Source organism: Athene cunicularia, assembly GCF_003259725.1.
Source record: "Athene cunicularia isolate RWA chromosome 2 unlocalized genomic scaffold, athCun1 chr2_part1, whole genome shotgun sequence".
NCBI classification, from domain to species: domain Eukaryota; kingdom Metazoa; phylum Chordata; class Aves; order Strigiformes; family Strigidae; genus Athene; species Athene cunicularia.
This window is the reverse complement of record NW_020799095.1, coordinates 11,756,967-11,779,428: the sequence shown is the minus strand read 5'-3', so window position 1 is coordinate 11,779,428 and position 22,462 is coordinate 11,756,967. Positions and strand designations below refer to the sequence as shown.

At 42.3% G+C, this 22,462-nt stretch overlaps 1 protein-coding gene across 1 annotated transcript in view; it reads left to right on the top strand.

Moving 5' to 3' along the window:
- Positions 1-20,314, top strand: part of NR1D2 (nuclear receptor subfamily 1 group D member 2) — a 20,918-nt gene extending 604 nt beyond the window's left edge. Inside the window, exons 2-8 of the mRNA XM_026842970.1 lie at positions 77-143; positions 1,544-1,678; positions 2,617-2,761; positions 4,373-4,989; positions 8,509-8,694; positions 12,553-12,763; positions 17,240-20,314. Of these exons, the coding sequence (XP_026698771.1) occupies positions 77-143; positions 1,544-1,678; positions 2,617-2,761; positions 4,373-4,989; positions 8,509-8,694; positions 12,553-12,763; positions 17,240-17,436 (1,558 nt within the window). The 3' untranslated portion in view covers positions 17,437-20,314. The remainder of the gene's footprint in view (positions 1-76; positions 144-1,543; positions 1,679-2,616; positions 2,762-4,372; positions 4,990-8,508; positions 8,695-12,552; positions 12,764-17,239) is intronic.
- The last annotated feature ends 2,148 nt before the right edge of the window (positions 20,315-22,462 follow it).

Here is a 22,462-nt window from a genome sequence, read left to right as displayed (position 1 = left end):
CCCCTTCCCCCTTCACCTCCCCCCCCCAATTTTTTTGAGGAACAGAATAAATTACAAAAACATTCTGTTTACATAGCTGTAACTGGGACTTCTATCTTTTTGATTCCAAGTCTGATTTTGTAGATTTAAAAAGCAAAGTATTTGTAAGTTGGAACTAAAGGATAACCTTTTAAAATGCTTTTAGCAATCTAGCTTCAGCTATTTGCTTCACACTTCTTTTTATAATCAGAGATGATGAATCATAAAAAACTACATTTGAACGGTTTTGGAAGGACAGGAATCAAACAGTACTGGAATGAGTGTTTCAACATAAACTCAGTTGGAATTTAATTTTTTTAAGGCTGAATTCTTATATTGGCAGAACTGTTTTATTGTTTCGAATTGTTACGAAGCTAGAAAAAAGTATCTAACAGTTCTACCTTAAGAGTTGTGGGGTTTTTTTTTTTGTTTTTTGTTTTTTGTTTTTAAGTTTTCCTACCCTAAATTCTTAGTAAGAACCTTTACTTCCTCTTAAAAATTTGCTAGCAACTAGGTTTTTGGTATCAGGGCAGAGGTTCTTGAAGATGAAACCTGTTGTAAACTGTTCAGATGTATAGATAGATAGATAACATTTTTAGCTCAGTACTAGCTCTGTTTAAAAAAAAAAAAGGAAACTTTGTGGTTTGGTTCTTTTTCAAAACCTTAAAAAAAAAAGTTTTAGTTCCTCTTTACAAATGAAACCCAAATGTCAAATAAATTACTTTTCTGATAGATTACGGTTCTGTGGAAGTATTTCCAGCTGTCTCTGTTGCTCACTGTTAAGGTAACTTTGTGGTTACTGAAGTCACTGGTAAAATTCCCATTGGCTTCAGTGAAACCAGTGTTAGACCAGCACTTAGGACTTAGAGAAAATAGTTATTGAGAAGCTGAAGTAAAATAGGTGGGGAAAAACTTACAAAACCCAAACCGTGAGCATACTTAAGAGGGCTGAGAAGGTATTTTTCATGTTCAGGTGTGCAAGCATGCCATTTTCTGGACACGCACTCAAATGAGTAGTTTTTGCATGTGTAGATGTGGCTGAGTTACCAGTCCTAAATTGTTATCAAATAGGTAGAGTGTATGGCTTGTTCACAATATATAATAAAGTGTCCTTTAATATTCTGTTTTTAAAAAAAGGTGTTTATTCTCTGTTGGGGAGACTGTAGCCTTTATGTGGGCTTACTTGTCCTGATGGAAAAGCAGATTTAGCCTGAACTTTGGTGGCCTGGTTTACTAAATAGTCCTTTTAAAAGTGTGTAAATGTAAGCAGACTTTCTTTTCTACAGTTGAGTACAATGCTACTGTGATTGAAAGTCCAGTGAATACATGCTTTCTCCCTGTTCTGTTGAGTGCTTCATGTTTGTCTTTTTTCCCCTTTCCCTTGCACTGGTACCTTCTGAACTGTTCAGGGGTTTTGTACATTCTTGTTGTCTGTTCCTCTGTTGTATTTTTTTTGCATGTTGAACTGACCTGACATATTTGGCTTTTAATCCAGGTTTTGAAAGCTGGGAACTTGTTCCTGTAGTTGTCATTGGCTTTCTATATCCTTGACTTTTCTGTTCTGATTCTAGAATTTAATGGCATGGTTCTTCTTTGCAAAGTCTGTGGAGACGTCGCTTCAGGATTTCATTACGGTGTTCATGCCTGTGAGGGCTGCAAGGTGAGCTATATTCTGCTCACCTTCTTGTTGCTGAAATGCTCGAGTTCTCCCCATAGGGCAAAAGGGGTGATACTTCTGAAAAAGTTATCTGTTAACTCAGAGAAATTTTGGACAGTCTGTAAGTTGCTGGAAAAGGCAAACCACTTAGCAATGCATGGCATTTTCCAAACTCTGCAGTACTTTCTGTGCTTGCCTGTTGTCCAATCCAGCCTGACCCTGGAGTGCACAGCAGAGAACAAGAACTGGAGACAGGGGTGGTAAGGACCATACCACGCAAGACATGTGAATGTTAATTGCATTAAGAGATAGTGGGTGTAAGTTGTCACCTGGGCTGGGACACAGAACAAAACAGCTTTGGAAAAGCAATTCCTTACCACGAAGAAATCCAGAGCTGGGTGCTTGCATGTCCATGCATAAGTAGATCTGTATTTTCTTGTATTTTAACACTGCAAACTTTATGTTCTATGAAGGAGTTAATCAACTTAAGGGTTATGTAAAAGAACCACATTTGAAGGTCATATGTTACAACAGGATGGTTTTGTTGACAAACTATGGAGAATGAAGTCAGAAGATTGATTTTGACTTTCACCTTTGCACTTAATGTCATAGGAGATTGAGGGCGTATCATAAACTGTCAGTACAGTGATGGAGGTAATACTGGAGATATTTTGCTCTTAGGTGCTGACTCTGCAGGGAACGACTTAGCATCTTCTATAGTTAGAAATCGTAACTCATTTGTGTTACACGCAAATCATACACGAAGGGGAAGTAAGTCATGAGGAGTAGCAGGTTCTTTAAGATCACTTGGAGCTGGTGGCTCTGAAGTAGCTGATGAGGCACAGTGAGGTTTTCTGTGCTTCTGGAGAGGTGAATCTTGGTAGGAATATTTGACATGCTGTAATAATACTTGTGGGGGTCTTTTGTTCGTTTGTTTCCAGGGTTTTTTCAGAAGAAGCATTCAGCAAAACATTCAGTATAAGAAGTGCTTGAAGAATAACAACTGCTCTATAATGAGAATGAATAGGAACAGATGCCAGCAGTGTCGTTTCAAAAAATGCCTCTCTGTTGGGATGTCAAGAGATGGTACGTTTCTCTACTGAGCAGTGATCCTCTGAGAGGGAATCTGCTGCCCACCTCAAAACCGATTGCTAAGGGTCTTAATGGCAGAAAATGCAGCCAGACGTGTTGTCAGGGACAGGTTCCCTGTCTGAGAGCATTTAGATCAGCTTGCCTTCTTGCTGCGTGACTCTCCTGAACTGGTAATGTAATCCTGGCTGCAGAGCTGTCCTCCCATCTCTGGAGGCTAATGCAGTGGGATGTGTTGCAGTGGTCTTGTAGGGGGACAGTTGTAACAAAAGTCTCAATTTTGTTTTAATGAGTTAATATTTATAGCTGTGTCCTGCCTGAATCTGAACAAGACTCTTCTCTTTTTCTTTTTTTTTTTTTTTTTTGTTTTGTTTTGTTTTGTTTTGTTACTGTTGTTTTTTCAATGAAAGGGAATTCTGCCTGAGCTGGTAGCCTTAGAGTAAACATTATAGAGCCTAAAGAGTTTTTTTTTTTTTTTTTTTTTTTTTTTTTTTTCATGGAGGGAGGGGAAGGTAAGGATGAAAGGGCAATGTTGAGCTGTGTCTCTGACCACCTTGCTGGCTTTCCACTCCTTGCAAAATTTTTTAAGCTGTAATGCTGAAAGTGTAGTTCATTAGTCTGCTGCAACTTACTGTCACGAACCAGAACTCTTCCTCATGTTTCACTTTTTAATTTTCTCTGCGTGTTTATTTCACAAGAACTAGGAATCTTAGGCTGTTAATAATTTAGTGGGTGGAGTGTTAAAACTTATTTTAAATAGTTGTTCGGAGTTCTTGTTGTGCATAGGAGTTATTTCATCCCCTAGGCGCTTGTTTGCGCATAAGATTGCACCTGCTTTAATGAAAGAGATTTTGTTACATTAATGATGGACTACTGCACGAACATAATTACATCAGTCGAAACTGGTTATAAGCCCTTGCAAGGCTGTGGTTGGACAGGATGGTAGAGGCAGTTGTAGATTCCCTAGGACAGGGTCAAAAGGGCTGCAGCCACAATGATGTCCATCCCCTTGCCAGCAGAAAGTGTCCTTGTCAAGGCAAAGTTATCAGGAAAATTTGCCAAGGTAAGCTTCATTCAGCATTGATTCTTTTAATTGTTTTGGCAAGTTATAATTGGTCCACGAGGAGCTGTCTTTTAGTTTTTATGTTCAAATATGATATGAACTGTGTTTAAATTCAGCTAATTGGCAGCTCAGAAAGTTGCACTGATTTAATTGATCCAGTCTTAATGCCTGACACTTAATTAACTAACAACTATGTGTATAGTCCATAGCCAGGTTGGTAACAAAAAGGGAAAAGGCTTCAGAGATTGTGTGCTTCAGAGCTGCCTTCTCTTTGTGTGTAAACAGCATAGAATTCATACTTTGTGCCTATCCTATGCCCAGGAAGCTCCTTGATTTCAGTGATGATACCCCTGCTGTAGTATTGGTGAGAGCAGTTAAAGTCTTCCCTTGAAAGACTAGATTATTGTTTGGGGTGTGTAGTGTGTGTGTGTGTGTGTGTGTGCGCACTTGATGGTTTTTTCACTTTAGTTTGATGCCTTTGTCTGCTGCTATAACACTTTCAGGATTGACTTTTTTTCCTGCTTTTCATTTCTCCACCTTGCTAGCTGTTCGATTTGGCCGCATTCCCAAACGTGAAAAACAGAGAATGCTGATAGAAATGCAGAGTGCCATGAAAACCATGATGAACAGCCAGTTCAGTGGTCACTTGCCCAATGAAGCATTAACAGAACATCAAGATCAAGCACCTCAAGAAGACCTTTCCTCCAAGCCCAAACAAGAGCGGGAAGCCATCAAAAGCCCTTCTTCGCCTCCTGCTGCTGACATGGCTAAGGAAGAAGTGATCGGCATGGTCACTAGGGCCCACAAAGACACTTTCATGTACAACCAAGAACAGTCCCAAAACCCAGCAGAAATTATGCAGTCCCAGGGTGGGGAGAGAGTGTCAAAGAACACAGAGCAGTACATCTTGAACAGTGAGCACTGTGTTAGTGGGCTCGGTGGCCCTCAGTACCCTGAAAGTGAGCAGCATCTTGGTGGACAGTACAAAGGGAGAAGCGCAGTGCATTATCCAAGTGGGCACGCCATGTGTTTCACAAACAGCCACTGTATGAACTTCACCAGTGGTTATACTCAGCGACTGTGTGATAGGATCCCAGAAGATGGCTTTTCTCCAAACAAGAATGCCACTTACTCTTGCAGCACTGGAGGAAGAATGCATCTGGTATATTGATATCAATTGTTTGATTTGACTTAGTGGTGGGTATGATCCAGCTGTTCCTCTTTAGTCAATGAAGCTGCAGAGTTGGCACAGCTGCTGAAACAATGTAGTGACACAAGTTTGATAGCGTGAGTTGTGATGAAAGAGAACCATGGCTCAAGTTGTGTGGAGGATTTGAAATCATAGAAGCGATGGGGTTTCTTGGCTTGGTTTTTAGCAAACAAAGTATATGGATGTCAAGGAGCATTGGTTGAAGAAAACTCATGGGTTTTTGTAACTGGCTTGACTTGAAAATAGATGTTAGGAGTTCCCTTCTTCATTCAGTCCTCTTGAAGACTTCACTTTAAAATAATCCGCACAGTCAGATATGCTGTAATTTCCTTAAAGGTATTCGGAACAAATTTCTCGGGTGAAACCTTAGGGCTAAGATTTTAAACTGGTCTGCATGCCTTGTTAGTGTGTTCTAAAAATCTTGCTGGGTAGGCTGGGGTTTTTTTGGGAGTGGGGTGTTTTGTTTGTTTTAATAGGGTAGGCTGATTCTGTTACAGGTGGTGTAAAATACAGGCTCGGTGGAACCTGGAGACTATGTATCCTTCTCCCCTAGAACATTATCAGATCTGAACAGAGGCAGGAGGAAGATGCACAGCTAAACAGCTTGAGAGAAGTTCAGGGTCTTTTCTGTAGTACTTATACAAGTGAGGCTCTGAACACACTTCTGGGTACCTTAGATGACTTTGCTAGGACATTTTTTTCACTGAATTTTTAACAAGCATGCTTCCTGTTTTCTTGCATATGGGTTTTGTGTATGGTTTGTTTTTTTTTTTTTTTTCCCCCTTAACAGGTCCCTCCCATTTGCCTTGCACCTGCTGTTTCTCTGCCATTCAGGCAACCATTTCTGTAAGCCCCTTAAAATAGATTGTCCTTCTCTTTATCACTGGAACTGCCTGGGATAAGAGAACATAACATCCTTGTTCTCATCCTGTGCTCCTGTTCAGAAGTGCGAGCCTCTGACCTTTCTGAAGTACTTGAGCTGCTGGTGTTTTTCTTCCTCCTAGTTTTTAAAGATTCTTCACAGGTTCTTGAAGGCCCCTGAAAGTCTCCGCACAGTGAATGCTGTTTGCTTTGATGCTGGATTTCCTTTTTTGACTTTTTTTGGGGTTGGTTTGTTTTTCTTCTTTAGCTATGGCATATGTGGACCATACCATTCCTAGCAGGCTTTGACCTTAATTGCAGACTCTGCACATTACACCATGACAAATAATATCATTCCCAACCTTTCTTCCTTGCAGGGAAAGTATGTGGAGTCACTACAACGGCATTCTTGGCACTCCCGAGAAGTAGAGGTTAAACCAGTCCGTATGGGCAGGCAGGGAGTGGCGCTGCCTGCAGAGGCCTAGCCAGTCGGTTTGGCCTGTGCATAGCAGCAGCAGGGAGGTTTAACACAATGAGGAAACAAAACTGAATCCAGCAGAGCACTGTAGGTCCCCCCCTTCATCCCTGCCATGTATGAGGGCTTTGCCAGAGAACTCCATAAGAGCAGGATCTGACCAAAATGAGTCAGTAGCAGTAAGGGAGTGTAATTAGGCTCTAAACCAGTACGGAGACTGGTTCAGGGGTTTGGTTTTTTTACTCAGTACCCTCACAACCAGAAAAGCAGAACAGGTCGTTCCTGAAGGGGTTCCTCTAAAGAGAGCTAGTGACTGCACAAGCTGACAACTGCTTTCCTAGGAAGCCTGTCAGAGTTCAGGGAGTGTCTGGATGATGCTGTTAGTCATATGGTTTAGATTTAGGTAGTCCTGCAAGGAACGAGGAGTTGGGCTCGATGATCCTTATGGCTCCCTTCCAACTTGAGATATTATGTGATTTTGTTACTCTTGGGCAGAGGTCTCTCAAGAGAGCTTAGACCTAATACACAGTGGGGGAAAGTGACAGTTCCCCCTTGGGACAGAGTGCCTGGGGGTTAAGAGTAAATGATCATAGGATGAGAAGTTGACGTGCTTTTTGTGCCCAATTCAGAGGGGGGTGCTGAACCAGAGATTCCTTATTTTCAGAGTACAGTATTTTTAACAATACCTGTGTGAACCATTGCAGTATCATGGATGGAGCAGTGGTTACTGTCTGCTGTGCTTCGTTGTGTGCCTAGGCCTTTTGCCAAAATATTTCATGATTTTTAGTTTGTGGAAAAAGTCCCACTCTACCCCACAAGTAATGGTTTGGTTTTGGGTGTTGTCCTCAGACACACAAATGATGTTGTGATTCACAGCTGAACTAAGAAATCTGCAATTTTGTTGTTTGACTTTTGGGAAGAGCTTTCTCCATATTGACCGTCCAGTTAGTAACACACTTGGGGGTGGGGGGACACCAAAAACTCCCCCAAACCCCCCAAAACAAACTCAGAAAGGTACATCTATCTCCATTTTAGTCTCCGTAGCTGTTGCCAAATACGTATACACACACATGCAAGCGTGTATACCTGTTGAATATATTCTTGTAATGGATCATAGGACCTTCCACGCAAAGAATTGCTAGGCAGTTATCAGATTGAAGATGCCCTGCAAAAGCAGCAGAGCGCTGAGGAGTTACTAATCTATTCTACTGTTTTTGTTTGCTTTGCTGACATTATGTAGGATTACATAGCCTGTTTAGTATACTTGTGAGGAATGCTTAAAGGAATTCTTGTCCTTGATGATGACAGGTGAAATGAGTATTAAAAGGTTTAAACTTCATTAAAAGAAAGCAGAACTGAAAGTATCTCAGAGCGTCTGGTTGGGTTTTAGAGGGAATTTATTGGCAGTCAGCCTTGACTGATATGTCTGATCTCATTGTAATAGATTCAGACTTTGCTACAAAAAAACTCACTGTGTGTTTGTATAAAAGAAAGAGCATTTTGTTGCCTTGTGACTGAGCAAAATTGGAATACCAGTTCTTTGGTCTTCCTTGAGTGATACAAATGAAAGAAAAGATGTAGGGAAGGAAGGTTGTTCTGGTAATGAGGGTGTAAACCTGTGACTCGGGAAACCAAGGCTGGGTTCCTTGCTCTGGTGTTGACACCTTTGTCACCTTGACTGAATCACTTTAGTTGCCTGCAAGACAAGAAAGATCTATGAGAATCAATGTAGTAGTGACTACGAGATGATGAGATTGTGAAATCATGATTAATTGTGAGATTACAGGGATAATACAAGTAAGAGAAATCCAGATGTCAGGCATGAGTGACATAAGGGAAGAACAGCATAACCTGGGTTCTCTCAACCTTTTGCTATTAAACAGTGGTGACGTTACCAAGGTCAGCAAATTTGGAAACAGCTTGCTAATGGACTGCCCTGGGGATTTTAATGTTTGTTTTAAAGGGAGGGGGAAAAATCTAGTTGCTTTGGGAATTGACTGAGGAATGCTGTTGTTTTTTCTCTATATGTCATTATGGCAAAGTTTTCTTGAAGAATAACCTGCTTCTTTCCAGTATTTGTCATTTGAAATTATATCTTTAAGAGTTGTTTTCTCTCTGTGTTTTGTAAACATCAGGTGTGTCCAATGAGTAAGACTCCCCACGTGGACCCAAACAAGTCTGGCCATGAAGTCTGGGAAGAGTTTTCCCTGAGTTTTACCCCTGCGGTAAAGGAAGTGGTGGAATTTGCCAAGCGCATCCCAGGTTTCCGAGATCTTTCCCAACATGACCAGGTTAATCTTCTGAAGGCTGGGACCTTTGAGGTGAGACCACTGCATGTATAGCACAGACCTGACAGTCTGTGCATCAGTGTGACCCCCTTAAGAGCAAAAATAAATAGGACTAGGTTATATCAGGCAAAACCAGCTTGTTCATGGATGCTGGCTCTGAGCTGTTCTTAAGCTGATGGTGTCCAGTGCTTCTGTTCGGTGAAATATTGTTGAGCTGTCTCCCAAGTAGCTCAAAAGTGCTCAGCCCTTTTACCCTTTCCTCTTCCCTGGGTATTAATATATAACTAACGAGGAGTTTTTTGGTTTTGTATAGCAGCGATTACTTTGTTTGCTACCTTTGCTTAGCCTGGAGAGCAGCAGACTGCATTTGGAAGGGTGGATAGTTCAGAAAGCTATGTATTGACTTAGCAGTTTTGTAGAGGAGTGTGTTCATCGCTCTGTATGTCCTTCCATCTGCCACTGTGCTCCCTGCCAAAGCCAGGGCATCCATCCTGACCAGTCACCGCTAGCCTTTGGTGGCAACTGGGGGTTGCTGAAGTCTCCATCTCCAAAGCAGTAAGACAGATAACTACCTGTACTGCTGCAGCTCTGTACCATGTACCAGCTGCACCCTGACTTACTCTAGACTAATCTCGCCAGGTCCTCATGGTTAGTTTCACCAACTTGTGAGCATGACATACATGTGAATCAAACTGAGAATACCAGAGAGGTCAGTGCTGTTTTATTAGTGACCTTTACTTAAGGTTTTAGTTGCTTTTCCAGACTCTTGTGTCTATTGGAGACCATGAACAATTTTACAAGTATTCAGATGTGAAGTTTAAACATAGAGGGCTAGAGGAGCTGAAGTCCTAAGTATTCAATGTTACTGTCTATTTCTGGGGAGGGCAGGGTTGGTGATGCTTTTGCTCTTGTTTACTTGATTTATTTCAAAGAGGGATGTTGGATTTCCTGTTTACCTGAACTGAAGACATTTCTCATGTAATGTGTTGGGTCTTTTATCTGTATCTATATAGCCCGGTTCTAAAATGGATAATTGTTGAGTTGGAAGGTACAAGTTACACTGGAAAACTTGGTTCCTGGAGTGTGTCGGATTCTGTGTTTCTTCCATTTTGCTGTCATGTATTTTTTTGCTGTTGTACGTACTCTTGACCTTTTAATATTCATCTACAACTCCTGTAGCTAAGGGCTGTATTTTCACTTCTTCAGCTACAGCCTCTTACGTTCTGTTCACATTACACAAAAGTGTCGGTTCCTTCCTCTGCAAAGTGATATACTGTCCAGTGCCTTCAAGGAGGGTGGAAAATGAGGCTTGAACTGTTCCTATAACATAAAGCCAAAACTTCATGTTTTGCAAGTAAAATGTTTTGTCTTGGCCTTTTTTCACCTCATGCTTTTCTCAAGCCTCATTCATATGCCTTTTTGCCAGTTATAAGCACAGCTGATAAGAAGGTTTCTATATCCAGGGGAATTAATAATAATGTACATCTGCATGCTTATCCCTATTCACTTATAAGAAACAATAATTTCTGTTAGTGAGCTGGCACCTGTAGTTAAAGGCCTACGTGGCATCTTAGAACAGAAAAAAACCCCATAAAAATAATGCTGCAGAGCAGTGAAAAAATACACCCAACAGACTTAATGAAACCATTGCAATAGAGGCAAAAGGAACTTGTATGCTTCAGGCTTTCAGGATGATTTCTGTCTGCTGGGTAGCTACTCTAGGATATCACAACATATGTATGTTAATAGAAGAACCTGAGTAAAAGTGCTGCCTCTGAGCTTGTTTTGGCTCCCTTGGGTACTGGTGTGTGGCTGTCTTGGCACTGTACTTACCAGCAGCTCATATTCAAGGTGTGCTTGTTCATTTGGGGGCATGAAGACACATGGAGACAATGTTGGTGCAGAAGCAGCATAGCTGTATATATTCACACACGTAAGCTAAAAAGCCCTCTTAGAACTGGGAGTACTGGGAAGCTTTTTGTTGTGGTGGCATTTGCATGGCTTTGTGTGGGAGCCAGCTCAGAAACAGCAGTGGGCATAAAATAAGGAATTCAAGTGGATTTGAGTGGGTCCTTCCCCCACCTCCGCAAGCCCCCACTCCAAATGTAGTTGATGGTAGAGCTGACAAGCCCCATAGATCCATTGGGGTAGTGACTCAGTTTCTCCACAGACTCACAAATTTGGGAATTTGGCTGCAGGTGTTGGGGAAGTCAGCAAGCACTTGCCTGTGTGGAGGATTTTGTGTGCTTATATCACTATGGTCAGGTGATAGGGCTTATAAGGTGTATCCTCAGCATGCACAAATAGAGGTCTGGCTTGCAGTGAGATGGGGTGAATCAATCATGTGCTACACCATAGTCTAAACTGCTCTTCCTTGGATTAGAATGGTGACATTGACATCTGTAGATGAGGTCTTTGCCTTAGTATTAAGTCAACCCACCTTCACAGGCTTCAGTTTTGAATACCAGCATTCATACTGGTTGCTCTTTATTTCAAGTTCATGTTTCCGAAGACCAATTCTGTAAGAGCAATACCATTTTGAACGAAAGGGTTGTTGAGTACCTGGTGGGTCCCTGCTAATGCACAAGTTTAGCTTTGTCTGTCTGCCCTTTGTCTCCTTTTGTTGTCTTCTGAGGGCTTCTGCACCTAGGTTTCTGCCTAGGTTACTGCACTCTGTAGTTAATGTTGTCAAAGGACATACAGCTTAGCTGACAGGTGAATAATACATAGTGCTCATGTGTCCATCAAGATTGCTGCATGTCACTTGGCTGTTAAAATTTAGGAGCAGGTCATGTAATGTGCATGAGTGGTGTTTGAATTCTCAAACATTTTTATTTTTTTTGAACCCTCCTTTTTTAAGCTTGTCAAAGGCACTAGTCTTTGCTGAAAACCTGGTTCTCCTCTCATCTGTAGTAAACATTTAAATTAATGCAGTTATGTAGGGTAAGTGAGAAGAGACGACTGTCACACCAAGAAATTACAGCAAGTCTGAAGTTTTAACCAATGCCAGTTGGTTCATTTTCTCCAAATAAGAAGGCTGTTCTGTGCAACTTAAACCTTGAAAATGTAATTAAGGTTGTTGAACATGAGCAAATGAAACTTTACAAGCCATTCCAGAGGGAAACATTTCACAGTACGACTGAGAAACCACAAGAGAAATTTCAGCCCAGAGGGGTAAGTTCAGCACATGTCAACTGCTCCAGCCCAGGTGCTTATACCAAAGGGGTATTCCCAGCTGCAGCTACAGACCAGGTGCCGTTTCAAGCCCTGCTTCCCTGCCTTTTGAGGGCCGTACGTGTGGCTCCTTTCTACCAGAGCTCATTAACATTCCTGTGGGTACAGCAATGCGGCATGGTACTTTCCCAAAGAATGCCTAGCGGGGCCAGATCATCAGGTGGTGTAAATCAGCATTGTTTTAATGGAGCTGCTCCAGTTTACGCCAAGCGAGAATCTGGTTCAGTACCTTCATTTTGCTCCTCATAAGTGTGGCCAAGAAAACATTTCTTTTAATGCTCTGTATGCCTTTGGCTGTTCGGTGGCTTAAGCAAGTTGTCCTACTGGCATATTTCTGAATGGCTCTGTCCTTGTGGCTCAGGCTGTCTGAGGCTTAAATTTTAATTTTCCTCCCTTCTATGTGCTGTAGCCACTCCCCTGCATCCACTCGCTGATTTTTTTACTTGTTTGTTTCTCTCAGACTACTGGGCCAGAGCTTGCACTGTTTTTTACAGCTCAATAGCATGCTGACAGTTTCTGTGTAGAATGCTTGTACAGCGGTTAATGAGACAGTTTGAATAAGGTTTAATTTTGTAAAAGGTTTAATTTTTTTCTTTGGCTTTTCTAGAAATACACCTATATTTATCTGTTTTTCTTGTTCTTTTTTTCTTTCACCAGGTTTTAATGGTACGGTTTGCATCTTTGTTTGATGCAAAGGAACGTACCGTCACCTTCTTGAGTGGAAAGAAGTACAGTGTGGATGACTTGCATTCAATGGGAGCTGGTGATCTGCTCAACTCAATGTTTGAATTTAGTGAGAAACTAAACGCCCTGCAACTTAGTGATGAGGAAATGAGTTTGTTTACAGCGGTTGTCCTGGTATCTGCTGGTAAGGAGAGAATGTTAACTTGCACCTTCGCCATATTTTGAATGTGGCTCTCTATTAAGATTTCTGTAAAATGTATACCCTGTTATTTCATGTCTAAGTGCAATTTAGCAGGTTTTAAGGTACTAGCAGCCTGTAATTTACTCTCTTACATACCCGCTCTTTCTAATACTGTCTTTTGGAGGAATGTGACAATGGGCTTATATTTTCCTACTGCTTTCTACAGAATGCAAAAATACATCTCATAGCTGCCCGATGGCTGTTTAGAAGCCATTTGGCTCAGACAGGACAGCATCAGTGAAATTAGTCTTGACTTGCACAGCCTAAGTCTTGGGATAAGGTGGTATTTTTACTTCCAAGTATTGTCATTGATGTCTATTGCGTATCTTACTTAAGTCTAAATCCAACAGTTTGATCTCTGGCTATGTCAGCAAGAAAGCCCTATTCATCTGCATCGTGACTTCTTACCACTAAAGGTCTGCCAATCCACTAACATCTTCACCAGCCTTGTATCTTGTTTCAGTCCCTGGATATGCGGAACACCCTGGCCCAGATTCAAAGAAGGATTAAGCACCTACTTCTGTAGTATTATCTAAAGCCTCAAATTAGCCACATTAGCTCTGCGTATAATGCCTGGAATATAAGATGCAGAATCCCTGCTTGTTGGGTAAGGAGCTCTCTAGAGGTAGCTAGCAGGAATGCTAGTAGTGCCCACTTATACAGCAAGCCAGCATTTGGCGGCTGCTCACTTCTTGAACAAGTGCACCTCTTCCATGTGAGTGGTTTAGACCCACATCTTCCTTAACAGGGAGAGGCACCCCAGGCATGGTGCTGTAGGCACATGAAAACCTCTGTAAACAAGGTAGGATGGCTTAGTCTAATAGCTTTGTGCATGGCCTAACTGAAATGTGGTAGCACAGGATGGGGCAGCTGTAGCCTCTTCAGTTTGTAAGCGGTGGTAATGAGCAGAGGGTGGTACAGTTTGCATGCTTCGAACGTATAGTTTGCAAGCTTTGAACGAATGGCAGTGTGAAGGAAGTGTGGCACTGTAGTCTGTTAGTGAAAATGTCCTGGTAGCAGAGAGAAACCTGTGGGTTTAGTTGCTTTTCCAGACTCTGCTTTATATACGTTATCTTTAAAAAAATAAGTTGATGAGAACTAGAGACAACCTTCAAGAACTGAGAAACAGGCCTCTTCCCTCTTTGTGCAATGTTGTAAGTAGGCTACAGCCACTCTTCTTGCTTGCTCAGCTGCTGGGCCCTAGAATATCATAATCTCTGTGCCACTTTTTTTCAATGTAATTGGCTGTATCTGTTCTGTTACTTGTGCTTCTAGCACAGAGCCAGCCCCCTTGCCTTCCTGCACCCCCCCGCCCCCAGCCCGTTAAGCACTGTTCCGTGCTGTTGCTAGCTCCAAGCAGGGCTTAGGGATGGATGGTATGTAATGTGTACGGCCTGTAATGTCAGAGCCATGCAACACAACAAAAAGAGGATGTGTTTGATATTCAGGCTTCTTGCAGCTGCTGAGAATTTTTCAGATCATAGCTCTGGACATCATTGCTACCTATTTTAGGTACCTTGTAGTCTGATCTGCAGTCTGATCACAGCCTTCTTGAACATCTTCACAAAATACTTCCAGGGTCTTATAAAGTACAATTTCATTAATCTTTTAACATTTGGGCCCAAACTTGCATTTTTACCATGTTCCAAACACAATAGTAACCTTCATGGTCACTGCGAGTACAGCAGTTTTCAGATCAAATTCACTCTGTAGCTTGAAAGCAGATTCAAATGCTGCAGTTGTTACTTGCACAAGTAAGTGAACAACCTTCATGCTCAAGCAGGTACCGAAGAGGATCAGAAGTGCCCCTAACAGAGCTCCTGGGGAAGATGCTCACAGTGTGAGGGCTTGCCAGGAGAAGATGCCTGTAGAACTGAAGGATTGTGGGCACGTGTTGATTAAACAGATGTTGAAAAACAGATCTCCTGTACCCCACCCCTCAAGGAGGAGTGTGACCCATAGAGTCATTTTCCATAAGGTGGAGACAGAGCTCAATTAGAGAAGGGGGAAGAGTTGAGGAACAAGATCAGAGAGAATGACATGGAGATGCAGGCAAAGGCAAAAGGTGCCATAACTGGAAGAAGAACTGAAGGTGGAAGGATAAGGCCGTTAAGACTTCTTCATCTCACAGTGAAAGTTACTCAAGACAAAATTGAAAGGAGGATAGTAGAGTAGTCAAGGTTTGTATCAGTTGCAGAAATAGACAGGAGTGACTGTTGAATCCTGATTAAGTGATCCACAATATAAAATACCATGCTGCACTAGTTAAAAATCTTTTAAAAAGACTTTCAGTTGTTTAAAAGTTTTTGAAAAAAGCCACTGGAAGGAAAGAAATGTTCTAAATATTGCTAGTGAGGAGCACACTTACCGGAAATGTGTTACCCACATAACACTGGGTAAATAACCACTGTTATGAGGGATAGTTAGAACATGCAGAAAGAAGCAGGGGTAGTAGCAAGGAATGTGTGTAACTGTGTACATCCTCTTGTTTTGGTGTCATATGGCAAAGAAGGAAAAAGCAGGCTATGTAGTGAGAATGTAGGAGTGTTTCTGGTGCTGCTGAAGAACTACCTTGGTACCATTCCAAAAGTAAAAGAATGCTTTGCCTCTGGCTTCAGTTAGTTGTATGTGTTGAAGATGGAGGGGAGATAGCAAGATGGATTGTGGGCACTGAAGGAAGAAGCAGCAAGGTGGAAGCAAAGCTGAAAGAATGTACTTTATGCAGGTCTAGAGACCAGATAATCTCTTAACTGAGGGTGATGCTTTGTGGTAGAAGAATATAAAATACACCCCCTGCTAATAGTCTCTCTTATTGAAATAGTACTAACAAAACTTTTGCTGGGGACTGAGAGCAGCTGGAAGTAGACTGAGAGGGAGAAGAAAGACAGACTTAATTGAAGAGAGTAGGCTACATTAACTCTCCTGAGGCAGCCAGGAAAGACTGGACTGCGTTCCTCTGCCTTCAGAGGCGAGGCAGTACCTCTTGTCACTGTACAGAGCTCTTGAGATATTCTGTGCCAATGTTATCATCCCTGCTCAAGGTAGAGCAAGCCTAAAGGTTTTGCAAAGCAGGGGGCTGGGGGGGGGGCAAGTGGCACAGATAGTTCAAGAAATAGAGGCATCTCTGCACTAGTGCTCTCTTGGAGAGCAGCTGTCAAACCTGATGAAGAGTCTTCCCAGAAGAGTGGAATATGTCTAATAAACATAATTTAATACTAAATGAAGTTCCTAATTGTTTGGGTAGAAGGTTCCGGAACAATTTCTAGAGGAACAAAACACATTGACTGCTTCAAGATGGATCCTTGAATGGATTATATAATAATTTTTCCCATAGTGGTAGGGAATTGCACTGAATAGTCCAGGAGGACTTCCTAGACTCTGTTCACCTGAAATTCGATTGGATTGACACTGACATAAGGAAGGGATTCCCATTCTGACTGTATGATCTGACTCAGTGCTACTCCAGAAAGCTGTTCTCGTTCTGTGTCCCAGTTCTGCAAAGTGCTTAAGTACATGTGCACATCAAAGCACATTGCTCTTAGCGTCCGTCACTCATCACTCGTCTGTGTGTGTGCCCTGCTGAATTTACATAGCATTTAAGAAGAGAGGCTACAGCTCAGAAAAAACAGCTACTGTGCATGGTTATTAGGTCAGATGTTTTGCTTAAAAATTCATCCTTTTAAGCTGCTTACTTAGGTTCCATCTAAGGACAACAGGCCTGTTCTTAAATACAGCTCTCTTGAAAGAGATGCTTTGGGTGTGGGAGGAGTGAAGTATCTGAAAACATAGTATTCTACTTGATGTTGAAATTCTTCTTTTCTTCCTTGGTTGGGAATTTCGGGGTGCATCATGCTTCATTTTGTAAGTGCTTCAGAACGCACTCAGAAATAGTGCCTGGTCATGTCAAGGCTTGCACTCCCTTTGCCCCTGGGGATCCTGTGGTGCGGGTAGGAGCGTGGCTTGTCCTGAGTGGGATTTTTCTCCTCAAACATGAACCTCTAGTTTGAGTTTAAGTGTTCTGTGTCCAGTCTTGGGAAGTGTTAGAAATTTTTACTTTCCTGTGCCCTGTCTCTCTTCTTGCAGTGAAAGTTGTGATTTGGTAAAATACTTAAGTATATGCTTCAATCTGTCCTTTTCTGGAAACATGGGTGATTACAGAAAAGGTGATTAAATGCTGCCACTTTGGCATGAGCTTAAAACTTCTCAAAGTTGATGCTAAAAAATGTTTAAAAGAATTTTGATAACGTGGGTTTGAAACTTAGGGCATAAGTACTCAATTTTTCTTGTTAATTTAATCAGTGATAATTGCAGTGGCTTTGTTGCAGACTACATCCATTCAGTCTTTTTTTTTTTTTTTTTTTTCCTTCCCTATTCTCTCCCAATTCTTCTTCCCCCCTCCCCTTGCCCTCTTCTCTTTAGATCGCTCCGGAATAGAAAATGTCAATTCTGTGGAGGCACTTCAGGAAACACTAATCCGTGCATTAAGGACCTTAATCATGAAAAATCACCCAAATGAAGCCTCTATTTTCACAAAACTTCTTTTGAAATTACCTGACTTGCGTTCCTTAAACAACATGCACTCTGAAGAACTCTTGGCCTTTAAAGTTCACCCATAGGCCTTTAGGTCTCATTTATACTTGGACTTGCCTCGTGTTAAACTGTTTTGTGCTAAAATATGTATTTATACAGTTGTACCACTTGTTGGAGAGAGAGTTCACAGACTGTGAACAACTGATAGCTGTCCCATAACCATGCAATAACGCTTCAGCAGGTGCTTTCAGCTAATGGTGGCGCAGCATTCAGAGTCCTCCAAGACATCCAGACCCAGCTGTGCTGCACTTCTGCAGAAGAGGCTGAGATGAGCCCAAGTAAATATGGACTGTTCTTTCATTTAGAAAAAAGAACCGCCACTCCCCTCTCATGTAAACACCCTGCAAAATAGCTGTGTATGTGCATACGGAGCATGGAATGGGGTGGGAACAATCCTGTGCTAATAGGGAAATGGAAGAGCTGATTTAATTGGTCTTTCACTTATCTAATAGATGTATGTCTTTGTCTCTTGGTAAGTCACTCATGGTTTCACTGTTGTTATTCCATTAAACCCGATGGAATGATTTCAGCCTGCACCAACTCTTCACTGAGTGTGTTCATGCCATGTGTATATAATATAAATAGTTAAGTAATGAGTGTTTATGGCTATATAAAGTACAGAGTTGTGTGTATATATGTGTATGTATATAAATAGTTCTATACATAAAGTATACATATAATTTCTTCACAATATTTTAAACTGTGAAGGAATTTAAACTTACAACAGAAGGTGATCTATGGAAAGAACCAAATAGATGCACTTTGCATATTGCTGAACTAATTATCTGAGCATTTCTAATTTTTAGAAAACATCAAATTTGCATTAATATGCTGTGTTTGTTAATTTAAAAAAAAAAAACAAAACAGAGTGGCACCAAAGGAGCAGAGTTAGATTCAACTTCTTGAAGGGGTTCATAGAGAATCTCAATTGGAGATGGTCGGTTGTGGCACTAATGAGATAGGTTGTCCATTGCCACTGAGGTTCTCACATTGTGATAAAGGTTAAAGAAGCACCAGATGCTCTTCAAAAACTTCAGCACAGCCAGAAAGAAACTATCAGATGAATAACAGCATCTATCAGAAAAAAAAAAAAAAAAATGGGAAAAATGTATCCATGGTTGCGTTTGGGTGAATGTGTGTTCTGTGACCATTTATTTCTTGCAATACATCATTTTGCTGCTTTGTTGCTCAATGAGAATTGAAAACAGAAATGTGAGATTCCCCCTGTCTTTTCACAGTTAGGGCTTTGTGGTTCCCATGCCTGTTCTTCTGGAGCTCTCCATTGGTGCGTATGCGTGTGTGTATGTGCAGAGAAAGGTGCACTGGATGATGGTCTGGATTTTTTTCTTAAAAAAACACCACAAAAACCAACCAAACAAATGGGACTTTTTTTGTTGTTTATGCCAGTAGCAAATGACAAAGCAGATCCTCAAGGCTTAAGATTCTACCGCTTTTCTATCTAGGAAAGTGACTCTCTATGGGTTTTCTCCATTTGTAGCAAGACCTGGCACCAGAAAAAGAGAGATTAAACAAAGTCAAAGCAGTCGTGTTAATTAATTAGTTAATGTTTATGTTTCGCTAACGTGGGAAGATGTTCCACTACCCTTGTGTTTAGTTACCTTCCCTTAGAGGTAGCCCTCTGGGTCTCTAGCGCTTGGTAACACTACTCCGCGGTGGGAGAGGCCTCTCCAAACGCTTGTTACTGCGTTTAGATGTGTGCAGTAGTTGAGGCCGGGAGCCAGGGAGCCGCCAGCATGCAGAGCTCCTGCTGGCCCTGCCGGAGCAGCTCTGGCGCAGCGGCGAGCTCCTGGGAGCCCGGTGCCTGCCCCTGAGCAGTGGGAGCCGGGCACCCTGCACCCCTCCGCTCACCTTTGGGCTGGGGTTCCCCGCGGAAAGGGGTAAGGATTGCTGGCCAGGGGCCGAGAGCAGGAGGCGGCAGGTGCTCGAGTCGGAGCTGGGGAAAACTCTGCTTTAGCCTTGGCTAAGGAGCAGAAGAGCCCACCCTTGCCCCTCCTCTGCAGCTGCTGCAGGGAGAGCTCTCCTCCTTCAAGCTACTTTAACCACTGGATAATGGCCCCTTAATACAGAGTTGTGCTATCCAAATGTGCTATCGGGGCATATTGTCCTAATTTCTGTTAGCGGTCTGCATCCTACCAGTATTATTTGTTTGAGAGCTTCACTGAATTACGCATTGAACCATTCAGACTTTAGAAAGGACACAGTCACATGTTTTGTGTTATTTAGGAGCTGAAATGACTTCTTTGTAGACCCCATTTCAAAGGTGGAAAGTACAGTTAACCCTTGGTTGTTTTGGAAGGGAAGGAGGCTTCTTACAGAGATTGCCACCCTACAACTGTGTTTTGTTGTGTTTTGTTTTATTATTATTATTTTTTCTTAAACTGTATTATTAAGCCTTTAGGAATGTATAACCAGGACTGAGTAATTACTGCTTATTCAATTTTTAGTTAGATTGACCATGTATGCCTATAGATAGATACTCTAACTTGTGCAATTTCATTTGAAATAATATTCCTGTACATAATGGAAAAACTCATATATCAGAAAAGAAAGCCCCAAACAGATTGACTGAACAAAAAAGTTGATTAAAGTACGGTTCAAAAGTGACCCACGTATTACAAACCCTAGCTGGACTCTTAGAAGAAAATCTGAACTCATCGTGTTAGCTGTGTATTGTGAGCTCTTCTTTTACTGTGTCACTGGTTATACACTTGTTAAACGCTGAGATAATAGACTTCATGCCAGGCATTTGAGTACTGTAGATTGGGTCATTGCTGAAAGATTAATGTACTGTATGACTTAAATGAAATTTTTATTCTTGATTTTATTCTTGATTTTGTTCTTGTTTTAAAAGATTAAATATGGGCATTATGTCAGCAAGCTAAACTGTGTTTCTGTGTTCTTTGTATTTTTCTGTATGAAATCTGGAGGGAAGGACAGCATGCTGAGATGAACAAAGCAGAAGTAATGGGTAAGACCATCAGCTGCTGTAAGGTCATGGGGGCTGCGCTGGTGCACAGTGGCTGGGAGCCCGCATCTCAGCCTGCCCATGATACTGCTCTGTCTTGCCAGGGGGTTGGATGAGGTTTGCTGGTGCACTTTGTTTACTACAGTTAATGGACTTTTTTGGGTAGTGTCATTAAAATAGATAGTTATTTTAAACACCTGCATTACTTCCAGGAATATAACTCTGCAGCTGAAAAAAGGACATGGTTTAGTTTGTGGTAAAGACAGTCTTAAAGCTAGGTTATATGAGAGGTAGATGGAAAGTGGCATTTGAAGGGCAGAGATCTCTTTGATTTTTCCAGCTTGATTTCCTAGTTTGAAGTGTTTAGTTTTTGGAGATGGGAGAAGCTTCTCCAGAAAATGTATCTATTGGTGTTTAAGAAAAAAAAAACCACCAAAAAACCCCACTTAACGCAGAAACAAAATTATGACTGCCAGCACTGGGAAAAATAACAGCACAAAAATACTCTGTTTTCTTGGCATGTTTTCTCTGGTGGCATGTTTGCATATGGCTTCCCTTGTTGCTGCCAAGTCTGAGTCCCTGTGAGTGAGGCCATGAGCTATGGAGGTCCCAGGGCCTGGGAGGTCGTTGGGAAGAGCTTTTTCCAGCTTTTCCTGGGATGCTCCGGATGGCCCATATGTATTTTTCCCTGTTTGGCTGCAAAAGCCCTACCCCAGCAAATGGTGGGGACAGAAGGGACGCTTCCCAGTAAAAACATCATTCTATTTCCCCCCTCTCCCACCCTCCCAGTTTGGCAAGATGCTCTGGGGATGGGGGCCAAAAGCATTTGGGCTTGTTCATGGGAAACTTGCTGGGCTTGGAGTTGACAGTGCCAATTCAAGTGTGAATGTGTCTGCAGCAGCTTGCCCTGTCCTCACTCCACGAGGAAATGGTGAATGTTGCACGGAAAGCAAAGGTACGAGTGTTGCTGTGTGAAAGTATGAAGTGATGAGGGTGTGGACAGTCAGCTACGTCCTGCTCAGGCTCATGACCCATGGGCTGTGTGTGGGGTGGGAGGGAACCAGCCTTTACAACTGAACCACAGAGCACTTTGATTGCAGAAACAGATCGTACAAGGAAATATTTGGCACTTCCTTTTCTGTGATGAGTAGCTGCTAGAGCCTTCATCAGCAAATAACTTTTTTTTTTTTTTTTTTGAGGTTGAAGTTTGGTGTGGTGAGGGAGGAACATCCAGGTTTGGGGAGAAGCTGGAGACGTCCACCCCTGACAGCTAACTGAGCTGCAGTGGGCAGCTTGGAAAAAATGTTGTGGAGGCTGTGCTTGCTGGGCAGGGAAGTTGGTCAAGGACACAGCTGCGTTGCCAGCCAGAGAGTGAGGAGCTGAGCAGGCGTGCGTGGAGGCTGCAAGGCTGCACATTCCTGGCTATCGGGAACAAACAAGTCCATCCACGCCAACAAAGCTTCCCTCGGTGCAGGCGCTGCTCTGCTGCACCAGGCCCCTTCACTGAGCTGTTTATACGTGCTGCAAATGTACAGCTCAGCACTTCTGTTTCAAGGCAGAGCTTGCAACGATAGGGGGCTGAACTCTGCTAGCTCCTATAGCTATAGAAACAAACGGCTCCTGCCTGGCCTGAATCCCCAAGGCAGGCTCTGTGGTTGTCCATGATGGCTGCTGCCTTGTATTGCTCTCTGGAAGAGCCTCTGCCACTGGCTGGAGGAGAACCCCCAGGGGTTCACTTGTAAAGTTTATGTGCTTAAAACTGACAGGAGTATCTTCTGGAAGGAGATACTTCACTCTGCCCACTCCACTATACCTCATCTCAAGAAGACTGTGGTTTAAATTACTACAGACAACATCATCAAGTGCTACTTAGAAGGCGGTGCAAAGGCAAATACAGCATGTTAAAAGCCCATCTGGCCCAGAAGTTGCAGCTCAACCTGAAGCACATCTAGAGAGGCCTGATGGATTACTGCTGTGCAGCAGCTCTTCTCCTGTGTGATGCTCCTCCATAGACCTCATGCAGGCAGCCCTGGGTTAGCTGCAAAACTAGATAACTGCTGCCATGG